The 16,474-nt window shown below is 46.0% G+C and overlaps 1 protein-coding gene across 8 annotated transcripts in view; it reads left to right on the forward strand.

Annotated features, from left to right (window-relative positions):
• LOC103147623 (low-density lipoprotein receptor-related protein 1-like) overlaps positions 1-15,424 on the forward strand; it is a 108,092-nt gene extending 92,668 nt beyond the window's left edge. For 2 of the 8 annotated variants that reach the window (XM_016678633.1, XM_007566061.2), the window contains 35 exons: positions 236-419; positions 493-578; positions 665-784; positions 939-1,126; positions 1,896-2,101; positions 2,287-2,475; positions 2,554-2,702; positions 2,792-2,885; positions 2,988-3,104; positions 3,188-3,307; positions 4,083-4,205; positions 4,297-4,422; positions 4,526-4,642; positions 5,204-5,310; positions 5,430-5,562; positions 6,076-6,198; positions 6,312-6,434; positions 7,164-7,304; positions 7,386-7,526; positions 7,619-7,738; positions 7,995-8,260; positions 8,350-8,531; positions 8,610-8,716; positions 8,802-8,918; positions 9,627-9,803; positions 10,539-10,679; positions 10,760-10,936; positions 11,012-11,173; positions 11,365-11,548; positions 12,093-12,200; positions 12,283-12,356; positions 12,457-12,550; positions 12,690-12,728; positions 13,250-13,394; positions 13,923-14,157. In XM_016678633.1, the coding sequence (XP_016534119.1) occupies positions 236-419; positions 493-578; positions 665-784; positions 939-1,126; positions 1,896-2,101; positions 2,287-2,475; positions 2,554-2,702; positions 2,792-2,885; positions 2,988-3,104; positions 3,188-3,307; positions 4,083-4,205; positions 4,297-4,422; positions 4,526-4,642; positions 5,204-5,310; positions 5,430-5,562; positions 6,076-6,198; positions 6,312-6,434; positions 7,164-7,304; positions 7,386-7,526; positions 7,619-7,738; positions 7,995-8,260; positions 8,350-8,531; positions 8,610-8,716; positions 8,802-8,918; positions 9,627-9,803; positions 10,539-10,679; positions 10,760-10,936; positions 11,012-11,173; positions 11,365-11,548; positions 12,093-12,200; positions 12,283-12,356; positions 12,457-12,550; positions 12,690-12,728; positions 13,250-13,394; positions 13,923-14,063 (4,821 nt within the window). In that variant the 3' untranslated portion in view covers positions 14,064-14,157. Of the gene's footprint in view, positions 1-235; positions 420-492; positions 579-664; positions 785-938; positions 1,127-1,895; positions 2,102-2,286; positions 2,476-2,553; positions 2,703-2,791; positions 2,886-2,987; positions 3,105-3,187; positions 3,308-4,082; positions 4,206-4,296; positions 4,423-4,525; positions 4,643-5,203; positions 5,311-5,429; positions 5,563-6,075; positions 6,199-6,311; positions 6,435-7,163; positions 7,305-7,385; positions 7,527-7,618; positions 7,739-7,994; positions 8,261-8,349; positions 8,532-8,609; positions 8,717-8,801; positions 8,919-9,626; positions 9,804-10,538; positions 10,680-10,759; positions 10,937-11,011; positions 11,174-11,364; positions 11,549-12,092; positions 12,201-12,282; positions 12,357-12,456; positions 12,551-12,689; positions 12,729-13,249; positions 13,395-13,922; positions 14,158-14,897 lie in introns of those variants that run through there. The other 6 variants (XM_016678634.1, XM_016678636.1, XM_016678635.1 and 3 more) reach the window with 4 other exon arrangements.
• The last annotated feature ends 1,050 nt before the right edge of the window (positions 15,425-16,474 follow it).

Below are 16,474 nucleotides of genomic sequence, written 5' to 3' on the forward strand. Positions count from 1 at the left end.
TTCCTTCTCTCTCTTCCTTCCTTCCTTCTTTCCTTCCTTCCTTCTCTCTCTTCCTTCCTTCCTTCCTTCCTTCCTTCCTTCTCTCTCTCTCTCTCTCTCTCCCCCTTAAATAAATAGCTGCTCTAAGTTCATAGTATGTTTATAAATTGTATTTACTCTTCTAAATGTTTGACAGGAAACTTTTGTATGCATGTTTGCTGTTTCTTGACCAGCTGCTTCCTTTTCTCGCTCACAGTGCCGCTGCCACCCAGGCTTCCGTCTCAAAGACGACAGGAAGACGTGCGTGGACATAGACGAATGCGTGACCTCTTACCCCTGCACCCAGCGCTGCATCAACACCCATGGCAGCTACCACTGTCTGTGTGTGGAGGGCTTCCAGCTCAGTCCGGAGAACCCAACGATATGCAAATCTGTTTCTGGTAAGAAAGCGACAGTTGAATGGCAGTCACGTGTTTCACACAAATCCCCTCATGCGTGCTCTCAACCTCGCAGACGAGGAGCCGTTCCTCATCTTTGCCAACCGCTATTACCTGAGGAAGCTCAACTTGGACGGCTCCAACTACACCCTGCTCAAACAGGTGAGCCCCATGCGTCATTTCCATGATTACGCTGGAGACGTTTTTATTGTGTCATAAAACTAATCCGGCTTCTCTGCTGCTGTCAGGGATTAAACAACGCCGTGGCTCTGGACTTCGACTATCGGCAGCAGATGATTTATTGGACAGATGTCAACACGCAGGGCAGCATGATCCGACGGATGCACATCAACGGCAGCAACGTTCAGGTCGGTGTTGCAGCGTCCTGCCTTTGAACGATAAGAGGATAATTAAAGCTGCCGGCCTGCTTAACATCCTCATCCTCACGCCTGAGGATGAGGATGTAAGACATAATTAGACCCATCCATGTCACATAGAGACAGCTTCTTGTTCTTCCGTCAGGTTCTTCACCGCACGCTGCTCAACAATCCTGACGGTCTGGCGGTGGACTGGGTCGGAGGAAACCTGTACTGGTGTGATAAGGGACGGGACACTATTGAGGTGTCAAAGCTGAACGGAGCGTACCGGACGGTTCTGGTCAATAGCGGCCTGAGGGAGCCGCGCGCCATCGCCGTGGACGTTCGCTACGGGTGAGAGCGACCAGGAACCAGCCGAGTCCTGCATCTCCACTGTGATGTCGATGTTATTTAAAGTGGATACGTGGGCCTGCAGTGCAAAAGTTAGATGGTGAAACCTTTGTTTCGCCAGGCAAAATGTTAAAAACAATTTTCTCATATCTAAACAGTGCTCCACCAAATATTGATCTCTGAACTCTTCCTGAGTTAAAACATTGGTTTTGTTGTTTCTAAATGAATATGAACTTGTTTTCTTTGCATTATTTGAGGTCTGAAAGCACTGCATCTTTTTTTGCTGTTTTGACCATTTCTCATTTTCTGCAAATGAATAATAAATTGTTGCTTGGAAGTTCAGAGACATGTTGTCAGTAGTTCATAGAATAAAAGAACAACGTTAATTTTACTCAAACATAAACCTATGAAAAGTAAAATTAGAGAAACTGATCATTTTAAATGGTCTCTTAATTTTTTCCAGAGCTGCACATATAAATGGTGGAAAACACTGAAATAAATAAACAGTTAGAGGAGATTCACCTTCCAGTAGGACAGTGAGCCTAAAAACCACAACAAAATGATTCAGATTAAAGAATGCATTATGTTAGAACTGGCAATTCAAAACTGAATTGTTCCATGAAACATTAAATATATTATTATCCTCACTACTTTTTTGTTCTCCTTTAAAATCCCAATAAAACACATTAAAGTGTTTTCGACAAAATGCGATACGTTTTAATGGCATGGACACTTTAGCATGAACAATAACAGTAATATTACTCCCTGACAGGTACTTGTACTGGTCTGACTGGGGCGACAACCCTCACATTGGGAGGATCGGGATGGACGGCACCAACCGGAGTGTCATCATTAAGGATAAAATCACCTGGCCTAACGGCTTAGCCCTGGACTTCATCAACGACCGCATCTACTGGGCGGACGCTCGAGAGGACTACATCGCGTTCGCCAGCATGGATGGAACCAGCAGACACACCGGTAACGCACAGATAATGAAAAACACATTTAACTTAATTTTTTATTGTTTTTTTGACTCCGCTTCACTTGTCCTGTGTGTTTGCGTGTGTGTGTGTGTGTGTGTGTGCGCGTGTGTGTGTGCGCGTGTGTGTGCGTGTGCGCGTGTGTGCGTGTGCGCGTGTGTGTGTGTGCGCGCGCTCCTGCAGTTCTCTCTCAGGATATTCCTCATATCTTTGCCATGACTCTGTTTGAGGAGTACATCTACTGGACAGACTGGGAAACTAAATCTATCAACAGAGCTCATAAGACACAGGGGACCAACAAGACGATGCTGATCAGCACCCTGCACAGACCGATGGACATCCACGTGTTCCACCCGTACCGCCAGCCTGACGGTACGCGCCGCTGCCCGCTCTGACATCCCTGTCAGAGATTTCACACTCGCTGTTTACGTTCCCTTCTGTCCTCGCCAGTGGCCGGCCATCCGTGTCAGATAAACAACGGCGGCTGCAGTAACCTGTGTTTGCTCTCGCCTGGCGGGGGCTACAAGTGTGCGTGCCCCACCAACTTTTACCTGGCCGCAGACGGCAAACGCTGCCTGTCCAACTGCACGGCGAGCCAGGTGAGCTTGTGCAGAGGTGTCACTGAATGGCTTGTTTTCCCCTTTAATGAAAATATTAAAAAAATAATGTTTCTCATCTGCTCTTTTAGTTTGTCTGCAAAAATGACAAGTGCATCCCATTTTGGTGGAAGTGCGACACAGAGGACGACTGTGGGGATCGCTCAGATGAGCCCGCAGACTGCCGTAAGCGATTAGCCAGACTCTGGTCGATTTCTGCTGGCTTTCTTGTTGGCGTTTTAGGAATGCTGTGTTGTAACGACGTGCTGTGCCTGGCCTCCCCTACAGCTGAGTTTAAGTGCAAGCCGGGTCAGTTCCAGTGCGGCACCGGCATCTGCATCAACCCTGCCTACATCTGTGACGGAGACAACGACTGTCAGGACAGCTCTGACGAAGCCAACTGCGGTAGAAATGCTCACACATGCATCATAGCTTATTTACGCTTTTTCCCGTACACCACTCGTTCTTCATGGACTTCGCTTTCTCAGACATTCACGTGTGCCTGCCGAGTCAGTTCAAGTGCACCCACCCCAACCGCTGCATCCCAGGAATCTTCCGCTGCAACGGCCAGGACAACTGCGGCGACGGGGAGGATGAAAAGGACTGCCGTAAGTCGTCTCTGACGTTAGTTAGTTTCGGCGCTTCTTGACGGTGGTCAGGAGTTTTTACAGCTTTCACTGTTTCTGTTGCTGCTGCAGCATTATCCCACAACATGTCAGAGTCTTCCAAATAACGATTAGATGCAGATCTGTGATGCTGTGGGCCTGTTTCTCTAAACTATTCAAGGACCTTGTTAGGGGATATGAACTTAGTGAAATATCAGGACATTTTAAATTTAAATCTGGTGGCCTTTGACGGTAAAACGAAAAGGGGTCATCACTGGTTCTTTCAGCAACATGACAATCCAAACAAAGCAACAGAAGAAATCTATATTTTTCAGTCACTATTTCAGTTTCCAGAGTTAAATCTTCAAGGAAACCTGTGAAGGGAAGCAGAAAAGAAAACAGCGATGCCTAAACTTTTCAGCGTCTGACCTAAGAAGAGACTAACTAATAAATTTACTACCATGTCAATTAAATGGTTGTATTATAACAGCAGAACGCTGGATCAGCTTCAAGGATGTGGCATGAATACGCTATACCACCAATGTTTTTGAAGAATCGCTTGGCCTCACGTATTGATTCAGGTCACTCATTGGAGTCCTGACTCAAACTTTGGAAATGTTCGGTTCAAAAACATGGTGGAAAGAGAAGCCATCAAAGATTCTCTGAGTTCTCCAACCTTGTAAAAAACCTTGTTGTTGTTTTTTTAAACATACCACATAACAGTTTGTTCTAATGTAGCGTTGCTACAATAACTCAAACGTGTGCCTTCCTGTTGCAGCGGAGGTCACATGTGCTCCCAACCAGTTCCAGTGTGCCATGAGTAAGCGCTGCATCCCGAGGGTCTGGGTCTGCGACCGGGACAACGACTGCGTGGACGGATCCGACGAGCCCGCCAACTGCAGTAAGATGAGCCTTTGAAATAAAACCGTGGTAACATGCCTGCTTCTCGAAGCGCGTCTGTTGAAGTGCTCGCGTCCTCCTCCGCACCGCAGCTCAGATGACGTGCGGCGTGGACGAGTTCCGCTGCAAGGACTCGGGCCGCTGCATCCCGGCGCTCTGGAAGTGCGACGCCGAGGCGGACTGCAGCGACGCCTCCGACGAGCCCAAGGACGAGTGCGGTGAGGAACGGCTCTCTGACCCCATCTGGCCCCCCCACCCCCGGAGGCAGGAAGTGTGTTTGACGTCGCTCTGCGGAGCCTGACTCTTCCTGTTTGTCCGCAGACGAGAGAACGTGCGAACCTTACCAGTTCCGCTGCAAGAACAACCGCTGCGTGCCCGGCCGCTGGCAGTGCGACTACGACAACGACTGCGGGGACAACTCAGACGAGGAGAAGTGCGGTAGGCTCTGTTTATTACCCTGTGAAGAGGCACAGCTCACTGTGCGAACGAAAACCAGCTGGTTTGTAACTCCGCATGAGCTTTTGCTGTCGGAAGGGAAGCGGAGGCAGTAAGAAATGTGTCGCTCCTCACTTTCTGTCTGCTGTAGCTCCTCAACTGATCTCTGGTCAGTTGGTCGGCTCTGTGCACATCTCACATCATCTCATGTCTGTTTTGCATTTCACACTGGCCTGTTGCTGTGAGCCAGAGGTAGGTGCTGTCGCTGTTTCAGATCAACCGCAACCTTCAAACTCCCGGTCTTGCCTTTTTTTTTTTTTTTTTCTCCTCCAGCTTTTGTGATCTCTTCTGCAATCCTTCTTCTCCTTTCTTCGCCCACTGACACCATCCCTATAATGCAATTAAAATGCCTTATTTTACGTAACAAGTCCTTGCTCCTGTTCTGTTCTGAACATCTCTAGTTATCCTCTCCTTAAGCCTTTTCCTGACTGACTCCCTCTGCTCTTTATGCTCTCCTAATTATCCTTTCATACTCTTCAAAGCCTCTTTTCTCTCCGCCCTCAGTGCCTCGAAAGTGTTCAGAGAGCGAGTTTGCCTGCACAAATGGCCGCTGCATTGCTGGCCGCTGGAAGTGTGACGGGGACCACGACTGCGCCGACGGGTCAGACGAGGTATCGCTCGATTTTTATTTTTGTATTTATTTATTTATTTATTTTTCCTTCTTTCAACGTTGTAAAATCTGTCACAATAGAGGAGAACTAAAAACGGCAACACTCTGGTTGTGCTTCAGGACGGCTGTGAAGTGTGGTGCGACAGAGATCAGTTCCAGTGCCAAAGCGGCCACTGCATTCCCATCCGCTGGCGCTGCGATTCCGATGTCGACTGCGTAGAAGGCAGCGATGAGGAGAACTGCGACAGTCCTGGTGAGCGCGTCGCTGGTTTCCTCCTGAAGGAGACTAAGACGTGTCCACGCGTTCCCCCGATCCGTCACATAGCGACCACAAACCTTCTACTGGTTTATTCGGAATGCATCTTAACTCATCTCCTCTTAAAACTGTGCATAATTGTGTAGATAATGAGAGGGGGGAAAAAAAAATCTAATTTTTTCAAATGAGAATCTAAAAACGATGTTGCAAGTATTTAATTTTTTTTTACCCCCCCCTTCAGTTTGACACTCCCAAAAATATCCATTGCAACTAATTCCCTTGAGAAGTTACCTATTTTGTAAGTAAACTCAGATTTAAACTCAGTATAAATTCTGCTCTCCTGTAAAGGCCTCAGAGGTTTGTTGGAGAAGATTAGCGAACATTTTTGATGTGCTGCTTTTTGTGGGCCTTCAATTAAAATCCCATTAAAGTACGACAGAGTGTTGGTTTGTAACGCCAGTGGTCTGAATACTGTATGCATGTCCTGTCTCTCTCGCTGCGGCATCTCAGTGGACAAACACTGCTTCCACGATGAATTCCAGTGCAACAACACGCTGTGTAAGCCTCTTAACTGGGTGTGTGACGGCGAGGACGACTGCGGAGACAACTCTGATGAGAACCCAGCAGAGTGCGGTGAGATTTGCCGCGTTTCACCTTTCGGCCTCTTTGTCCTCCTCCTGTCTGCGGGGATTGGTTTATGTTTTTTGTTTTCCTTCTCCTGATCCTCCTCTCTGTCGGTCCACCAGTTAAATTCCTGTGCCCACCCACGAGGCAGTTCCGTTGCCACAACGACCGGGTGTGTGTGCCGGTGTCGAAGCGCTGCGACGGCGTGAACAACTGTGGGGACAACAGTGACGAGCTCAACTGCCGTGAGTTTATTCTGTTTGGTTTTTTTTGTTTGTTTTTTTCTGCTGCATCAATAATAAAAAAAAACGTCAACTTTGGGTTTGATGCACTCGGAGAGCAAGAGTTTTGATTCGTGCCTAATTTAAATCGTTTTGCTTCCAGCGGAGCAGTCTGTCTTTAAGATGTGCCTTGATCAGTGTTTCCTTTCAATATCGGCCATCATTCAGGAATAAGAAGGCTAAACCATAACAGACAACTTGCTAGAAATCCAACACAAAGACACAATTTAACCTCATTAATTTAGCTGAATCTATGAAAAAGAAGACAGAATATGTGCTTTTAATACCAAGTAGATGATTTCCAAATACCTCTTGGCTGAAAGAAAAAGAAATAAAAATGGCATATACCGCTGATCTGCTGTAGATAGTATTTTAGGCCTTGTCCCTTCTATTATCCACATTTTGCACACACCTTACAGAGTATGCTCTCATGTCCAAGTGTAAGTACACAGTACCAAATGGGTCAATAAAGCAGCTCGGGAGCAAAAAACAAAGCTAAAGAAAATCTGACAATCTGCTGATCAGGAACCACTTTCAAAGATCATCAGAGCAATTCGAACCTTGAAATAAAACCAAAATAAATAAGGGATCATTTAAGCCAGAAGCTTCATCAATTATTTTGATTTTGGTTTTTATTCCCGTGAGCTGGAGAAAACTTATCTGGGCCCATTATTTATTTATTTATTTTTCTAGCAACACATCCGCCGAAGCCAGTATGCCAGAAGAACCAGTTCCAGTGCTCCGACGGTCGCTGCATCAGCACCGATCTGCTCTGCAACCACTTCAACGACTGCGAGGATTACGGCTCCGACGAAATGAGCTGTGAAAAGAAAGGTGCGCTGCAGCCTCACTCGTCTGATGGCCGCTGTTAGACATCATCAGCGCTTGACTGTATGCGGCCCGTTTGATCCGCAGCAGACACGACGCTGAACGAATGCCACAGCAACGTGACCATGTGCGGAGACGGAGACGAAGCGCACTGTGTGGTCAACGGCACCGTCTCCTTCTGCTCCTGCAAACCCGGCTTCCAGTCCAGCGGGCAGAACAGGTGCCAGGGTAAGGCTGTCCGGGAATCGCTTCGGTGTTTCCCTCTCGACTCTTTGGGTTCTGGCTAACGCAGGCGTGAACGTCCTTCGGGTGTTTCACAGATAAGAACGAGTGCAAGCAGTTTGGAGTTTGTTCCCACATCTGCAACAACACCAAAGGCTCCCACAAGTGCAGCTGCCACAAGTATTTCAGCAAAATAAATAACACCTGCAAGGCTGATGGTAAGACATGACAAGTGCGTTTCAATAAATCAGAATGTCATAAAAATGTTGGCTCTGTTTTATCCCTGCTGATCGCCAGAGGGCGGTGCTGAGTGAGCTGTAGTCACATACGCAGCTTTAATTCTTCTTTTCTTTCTCAAGTAGGGAAAGTGACGTATCCAAGATTTCATTACAGTCTTACTCTCCTACTAACCCTTTAACAGGCTTTTCCTCGCAGCTCTCTAAAGCCCGTTTTCTATCTTTCGTCCCCGTCCAGCTCAGGGACATGTGCTTTATCTCGGGGACGACAATGAGATCCGCAGCCTGGACGCCTCTGTGCCAAACTGGCGCTACGAGCTGACCTTCCAGGGCGACGCCAACGTGCGCATCGACGCCATGGACCTGCACGTGAAGACCAATCGCCTTTACTGGACCAACTGGCACATAGGGCGCATTTCTTACTTCGACCTGCCGTCCTCATCCTCCTCTCAAAACAGCAACCGGAACAGACGCCAGACCGATTCCCGGGTCATCAACTTCGAGGTGCTGGCGGTTCCGTTCTCGCTCGCGGTCCTGCCAGAGAATCGGACGAGCTAATATGAAATGTGTGTATCCATGCTGGTTCTGCTTAGATTCCAGGGCTGAAGATGCCCCGAGGCATTGCTGTGGACTGGGTGGCGGGGAACCTGTACTGGACCGACTCCGGCAGAGACGTCATCGAGGTGGCGCAGATGAGCGGCGGACGGCACCACAAGACCCTGATCTCTGGGATGATCGACGAGCCTCATGCTATTGTGGTTGACCCCCAGAGAGGGTCAGTGGCAGACATTTGAAACAGTGATCTGGAGGAAGATTACTGTGATAGATGAATGTTTTACATCTTCCTCTTTAGGAAAATGTACTGGGCCGACTGGGGCAACCATCCCAAGATAGAAACGGCGGCTATGGACGGAACCATGAGAGAGACGCTGGTTGAAGAAAACATCCAGTGGCCAACTGGTGAAACACCGACGCGCAGTTCTCCCCGATCGTCTGGTGAACATAACCAGGTCGCCGTTAAACCTTCCTGATGCTGTTTTCCCAGGTTTGGCGGTTGACTACTTCAACGAGCGTCTGTACTGGGCCGACGCCAAACTTTCCCTGATCTGCAGCGTGAGGCTGGATGGCAGCGACGTGGTGGTGGCTATAAACGCACAAAACAGTTGAGTGTCAGTCAGAGACGCTGCGTCAAGATCGTGAATGCTCTTCGTGGGTTGGTTTGTGGCTGAATGTGTTGATTAAAACCCACGAGGAAACTGATCAGATATTAATAAAAGCTGTCTGCATTCAGCATATTTTCACACTGATCAATCCCTCCAGGATTTTGTTTCGCGACTTTTTTTTCTTTTGCAATGAAAATCAGTACTTTAGAGATATTTTCAAGGAATTTTGCAATATCTATGCTTTCATATGACGGTAACTCTCCACATCGATCACAGACTGTATATGTAACCTGGCACCAAGTAAGGCTGAGACAGCACTGTAGTAGAAACAAAAAATACTGCCACCTGCAGGGGGGTGTTGGCATCACTTAAACCCAGTGTTTTTGACAATTTTTACATAAAATTTGCATACTAAAAGTATGAAATGTGTTGATTTTGCATGAAATCACAAAAAACTGGAGGGACTGATTGTAATTTAGCAGCAAACGGATTAAAACCGGTTTGATTTGATTGATGAAATAATCTTGAAACATGCAACTTTTACCTTGAAGGGTCTATTCATGTGTCCCTCTGTAGTCTAGAGGGCCACATGAAAAGCTAAGGTGGGCCACATTTGGCCCTCGGGCCTTGAGTTTGACCCCTTGCACACGTTTTATTAGTCCAACACTCAGCTCCTGTCTCTGCTGCGTCTTTGTTTCTTCCTGCAGAGCTCCGACATCCGTTCAGCATCGACGTCTTTGAGGACCACATCTACGGCGTCACCTACATGAACAACTCTGTGTTCAGAGTGAACAAGTTCGGGAGAGGACCCGTGGAGAACCTGGCGAACGGCGTGAACCACGCCACGGACCTGGTGCTGCACCACAGATACAAGCAGCCCGATGGTGAGCGAAGGCAGGAAATGGAACAAACAGAACGACGAGCTTAAAGTCAGCAAAAACTCGTTTCTACTGAACACTAGAACCACCAACGTCTCGATTATGACTTTTCCTAAAATGGTTCTCGCGTTTAAAGAAAGAAAAGAAAAAAAAACAGTTGACCAGATTTGCTCATCTAATGCATGAAAAAGTCTTCTTCACAGTTTGGGACAAATAACTTGGTGTTGGTGGCAGTGTTGGCCTCCCAAAATAAAACGTGTTGGTTTGAAAAAGACAGCAGGACAACACACTGAATCATTTTACTGAAACTTGCAATGGGATGACACTCCACACACTTTTGGTTTTCAGCTACAAAAATATCAAGAGTACTTGATTTTATGAAAACAATAATCAAAACACCTTTGAGGTCACATTGGTGTCTCTCTGTCTCTGAGAGCCTTGCACATTTATTACTGTCTTCCAGTTGTCCTAATACAGCATTTCAAGTGTTTTTAGTGAACCGTTTAAATTGTTGTTTTTCAATTTCTGCATCCATCACCATGCAGTGATTTTACATTAAATTAAATGCCATATTTTTCATAAATCAGATTTTATTCTAGTTTCTGAAACTGTTGGAAACACCAACAGACATCCTCTCTCAACCTCACGGTCACAATGACTCCCTCTAGTGGTTCTCAGAGGAATTGTAATCTCTGTGTCGACGGCATTTCAACACTCCCTCTCTCCTTCTCCTCCTTCCAGTGAACAATCCCTGTGACAGGAAGAAGTGTGAGTGGCTCTGTCTGCTCAGCCCCAGCGGTCCGGTCTGCACGTGTCCCAACGGGCGCACCTTGGACAACGGCACCTGCGTGGAGCTGCCCACTCCCACGCTGTCTCCTCTCTGTACGTGGGCGGCGAGCGGAACATGAGGAGAAGACGCTGTGAGCGCTCCCGCATGACTCTTGAGCTTTTGTCGTCCGCAGCTCCCCCCAGCGGTCCCTGCAACATCCAGTGCATGAACGGCGGGAGCTGCATCCTGAACGCCCACAAGCAGCCAAAGTGTCGCTGCCAGCCGAACTACAGAGGCGACCGATGCGAGATTGACCAGTGCAAGGACTACTGCAGGAACGGAGGCACATGCACGCCCTCGTACGTCACAGGTAACGTGCGGGTTTAAGACGGGGCTTCTCGAGATCCTTGTTTGCTCGTCGTCTAACACGCCTGTCCTCCCACAGGCTCGCCTACCTGCAGGTGCCCAACAGGATTCACAGGACCCACCTGCAACCTGCACACATGCAAGAATTACTGCAAGAATGGAGGCAACTGCACCGTCAATGCCGGGAATCAGCCCACCTGTCGCTGCCCTGCTGACTTCCTGGGCAACCAGTGCCAATATAGTGAGTGTTCCCATCGTTTACTGTTGAGGCAGAAAGCAATACCTTCAGTTATTATTCCTTATCAAGATAATTAGCATGAAAACAGTACAAAATCTAATAAAAGCATCGTTGGATCTTATTTTTGGTGCCATTTGTGCCGTGCATTTCTTCAGCGCGTTCATTAAGTGTCACGTGTCCCTGTGTTTGAGCAGGAAGCTGTGAAGGCCACTGCCTGAACGGCGGTACCTGCCTGCAGAGTGAGAGCGGCGCCAAGTCGTGCCGCTGTCGGCCGCAGTACATCGGCGCCGCCTGCGAGATCGACAAGTGTCACTACTGTCGGGACGGCGAGTGCATCCCCAAGGATGGCTTCGTCACTACGGGGGATTTCACTTGTCGGTAAGACGCAGTCACACATCGCACCTTTCGTGTTCAGTGTCGCTCTCGGTGAAAAAAGAAAATAAACCTCCCTTCAATAAATGTTTCTTTTATTTTAGCAACATAATGGCACAGTAAAATAGCCATTAGATATGTGGGGTGAAGAGAATTGTAAAGTTGCTCAGCATTGTTTAGCTAAAGAGCATCACGATCAGGAATGTGATCATGATCATGGGAAACGCCTTCAGCAGAATAGTTACTTGCTCAGACGTGTCCGCATCTACATGCCACATGCCATCAGAAACATTGAACCTCTAAAATAATTTCATTGGGTCTTTCACCACGATAATGATAACCAGGTTCACCAGAACAACCAGAAGTTCAATTTTACATGATTTGATTAAAAAAATATATATTTACAAATACAGATTTTCTTTCTGCACCCAGTACATATATTTGTTTTAATCTGTGATTTTTTTTTGTAACACCAACAAAAGCGGCCGCAGTGCTCCTCGTATCGTGGGTAGCATTAACCTCTCCTCTGGTTCTTTTCTGTCGGCCGTAGCTGCCCGAATGGCAGAAACCAGCCCAGCTGTTACACGTGTGACCCCAATGAGTACTGTGCGAACGGCCAGTGCTCTATAAATCCCATCAGCCTCCTTCCAGAGTGCAGGTAAAAGGAGGACAGTGTGTTGGTTTGGTTGTCTTCCCTGTGCCGTCGCAGTGGGATAATGAAAACCTTTGCTCTTGTGCAGATGCTCTGCTGGCTGGTCAGGGCATCGCTGTGAGTCTGTGGCCAACACCACAGAAAGCACCGGGTCAGGTGGACGTAAGTTGCTGCTTGAAATCAGCATGAAAGTTGAAATCATGATCAGATTGGCTGTGTGTGTGTGTTTTTTTTTTTTACATATCTGTGTGTGTGTTTGCAGGCACAGCCTCCATCGTGGTCACGGTGTTGATCCTGCTGCTGCTGGTTCTCCTCGCCGCAGGGGCCTTGTTGTGGTACAGGAAAAGAATGAGAGGGTCCGTAACACCCTGACAGCCCAACCTCTCTATACTTTTGTACTCTCTTTCTCCCTTTCTGTCCTTTTTTGTTTAGATTTTTTTTTTTAGTTGATTTCACTTTTGCTCTCCTCTCTCTCTAATCTCTTTTGCTCCTCAGGTCTAGCCGGCCCGGAAAAACCGGCTCCAAGCGCTCGCGGTAATGGTTGCCAGGCGTTCCTCCGTACTTTGCATTTTTCCGTTCTGCACTCTGATTCTCTCTCCTCTCCCTAATCATACGTTTTGGTCGCTGCGCAGTGTTGGGTGCTGTGGTCGATGTTTGTGCCATTTTTTTTACTGGAGTTTCTGAGCCGACAGGATCAGCTTCCTCAGAGCAGATCTATTGAAAAAAGAAAACATGAAATAGATCTGCCTGTATCGTGGATCTAGAGCTTTGATGTTCTTGTCCATCGTTGTGCTGTATTGTACTGTGGTGTGGTTTGTATTGTGGCATTGTGTTTTCATAATAAGAGGTAGGAGATTCTGTGAAGACAGACTAACTTAAGATGAATTTGCGGTAAAATACAGAGCTTAATATCCAGGTCTGGGCCTTCGCTACGTCAGTGCTGCTGATTTGTGTTTGTGCCTTTGTTGTGGTGGACATTTCCCTGCTTGCAGTGATCAGGCTCAAATGAAGTCACGTCAGGAAACCTAAAGTCTGACTGTGAATTTGATGTTTAGGGCGAAGGGCTTCCAGCACCAAAGGATGACCAACGGGGCCATGAACGTCGAGATCGGAAACCCCGCGTACAAGATCTACGAGGGCGAGCCGGACGATGACGCCGGGGAGCTCCTGGATGCAGATTTCACTCTGGACCCAGACAAGGTAGATTAAAACATTCGGTCCTAAATACGTTGTCTTTCCAAAGTGTTCATAGCCCTTGAATTTGCTTAAACGGTTACATTTCAGCCATAAATATAATTTTATTTTATGGGGATTTTGTGACACACCAACACAAAGAGTCACGTATGAAGTGTAAAAAAATGAAAGCATGTTAAGATTGTTTTTGCTGCTAAAAATCTCTAAAGTGTGGCATGAAGCTACTTTGAAGACTTTATAGAGTGTCCTTTCACTGGAGGTCTTGGGTATTTCTCCTCCAGTTTTGGACATTTACAGATGGACTTTTTTGTCCATTGCTTCCTCAAAAAAAAAAAAAAAAAGGTCAAGCTCAGTCAGATGAGATGGAAAGAAAGTACGGAGCTCCCTGTGGAACATGGGGAAAAAATAATTGAGGTTTGGGGCTGAAACACAATGAAATGGGAAATATTTCAAAGTGTATGGATAATCCTGCAGGGCAGTAGATGGCGACTGTATTTGCTAACTGGGATTTTTTTTCCTCTCATTTCTTCTCAGCCCACCAACTTCACCAACCCTGTGTACGCCACCCTGTACATGGGCGCTCACAACAGCCGCAACTCCCTGGCCAGCACAGACGAGAAGAAGGAGCTGCTGTCGCGTGGAGACGAGGAGCCCCTGGTGGACCCCCTGGCATAGACTGTCCGTCACCTTCATCATAACTACTCCAAAACACACCATTCTTCTTGCCTTTTAAAGAAAAGAAAAAAACTAAACTACAAAAAAAAAAAAATCAATAAGAAGTGTGAGAGAAAATCGCTTAAGTGTGAACACTGTATAAAATGTACAAAATGAAGGACTACTTTTGTATGTGATTGCAGTATTATATTTTGTTCTTTAAAGATTCCTCTGGTCAAAAGTAAGACAACAAAATAGCATTTTCTATGAGAGATTTTTAATTTACACTCTGTCCCTCACCCTTTACCTAAATAGCCACTACCTCTGTGAGTAAGGAAAAAAACAAAACAAAACAGAAAAACCGTGAAATGGAAAGAGGAAAATCGGAAGAAAAGATGCTACCATTGGGGCAATTTTAATTTTTTTATTTTTGTATGAATTGTATAGATGAGAAAACATGATGTTCCATTTCAAACAGTGCCAACTGCTTGTTGTTTGTGTCGACTTTGAGCGAGGAAAGGGTGAGAATTGGACGTTTCTCTGAACCGTTACGTAACGTCGTCCTGCAGGACGGCGTCAGAAAGTTCGTGTATAGCACATGTAAAATGTCCGAACCAGACGTCAGCTACAGTATTTTCCTCATTCATTTTGTTTCTTTTTTTTTCTTCCCTTCAGAGAACAATGTTCATACAATGATTGTGTTGTCTTCCTTGCACAGAGCCGCACACACTTTAAGGTACTGCAGGCTTTTTTACCGTAAGCTGTAAAGAAAGTGGAGCTTCTCTTTTGCGTGCGACTGCAGGACGATGATGTTGCATGCTGTCCGTCCAGGGAGATTACAGATGCTACAGATGGTTGATTTGCAGATGCGAAAAGTCTGATGTACAGTTAGGTGTCATATCTGCACTATTTAGCTCTATGTTACAAAGGTCTTCCTCTGGGTGAACAGGAAGGGTTGGAGCTTTTTGCTTGTCTTTTCATTTCCCCGTGTCTTTCTTTGTAAAGACCAGAAAACGCCCGTCTGGCTCTGTGAATAAACGTTGTCTGTTTGCCTTTCGCGAATCAAAGTCTGTACGTTCGCAGCTCTGTGGCGTCTGAAGTGCATTATGTTCATCCTGTCCTCAGCAGTTCTCTCTTGACTCTCTCCTCTGTGCCCTGCTGCTGCTAACGCTGCCGGTCTGGTCCTTACGCTCGGCCTCTGTCCCCGAAATGCTGCTTCTGTCAGAAACGCGTCAGCCATATCTTAACTCTCGGATGAGTTGACACAGGTCTCCAATGTGACGACGAGTTGTGCTTTGCTTACCTGTCCAGTGTTATTTTTGCGCTGTTTTAGTGTCTGTATTTGTCTCGAAATCCAGAGAAGTACAATCATTTTACCTAAAGAACACTTTCGCAGAATCATACGTGCGTTTCCAAGACGTTTCTTTTGGATTAGTCATTTTTGTTACTTTTCAATCAGAAACGACTCATAGCTTTTATATCGTACGCCATGCATGGAAGCTCTGACGTTCTTTTGAAGAAGAGACCAATGTTTCATTTTTGCTGGAGTACTTTACAAACTAAATAACGAGATATTGTCATAAATAAAATTTTTAAAATTGTACAGACAACCGGCGAGTGTGAGTGTCTTTGTTTACATCCTGTTAAAAAAGTGAAGGAGGTCAATGGGGCAAATGGGTAAGATAATGATTGGCTGGTTATTTATTTCTGTTAGCATGTCAATGATGATTAAACACTTTCCAGGCTTTACATAGATGTTACAGGGGCTGTAGGATATGATTAAAAGCTTTCTTTTAAAATGCATGTTAGGCTCTAAACAGAAAAAGTTTTGCGCTTAGTTTTTGAAAGTAAATAAAGCTTATAATAGTTTTTATTTCCATGCAACCAAAAGCAATGTGATTTTTTTTTTCCAAGAAAAACATGACAAATTTGTGAGAAGTTATTAGTGTTTATAAATGAGTTTTTTTTTTTTTTTTTTTGGATGCTGACTGTTTACATTTAGAAATGCTTTCCTGTTAATTATCAAACTAATAACTAGTTGCACAAACATTGGTTCTGAGAACTGCTTTATGTGTCACATGGACTTGACCACCATCTGGTACCTGTAAGCAGACTGGATCAGTCTACATTTCCTGCACGTCTTAACTTTGCCACAGAAATGGCATGTTTCATATCACCCAACAAGTTTTCTATCAGATCAAGGTCCAGGAATTAGTCTGACCCCTCCAAACATGAAGCATGTTGGTCTGAAGCAAATATATTGTTTTAATTTAATTAATGACTTCAGGCCAGTCATTTTCCTTTTTGTTTCAGACTTCGAATGCTTTTCTTGCTGCTAGGTCAGCTTCACATATATTATTGCACCGTTGTTTTGGCCATTCTAGCTATTCTTCGATCTGCTGGAACTGGTTTTTGATTGGCTTCCACAGGAA

This window comes from Poecilia formosa, unplaced genomic scaffold (genome assembly GCF_000485575.1).
Source record: "Poecilia formosa unplaced genomic scaffold, Poecilia_formosa-5.1.2 Scaffold186, whole genome shotgun sequence".
Taxonomy (NCBI): Eukaryota; Metazoa; Chordata; class Actinopteri; order Cyprinodontiformes; family Poeciliidae; genus Poecilia; species Poecilia formosa.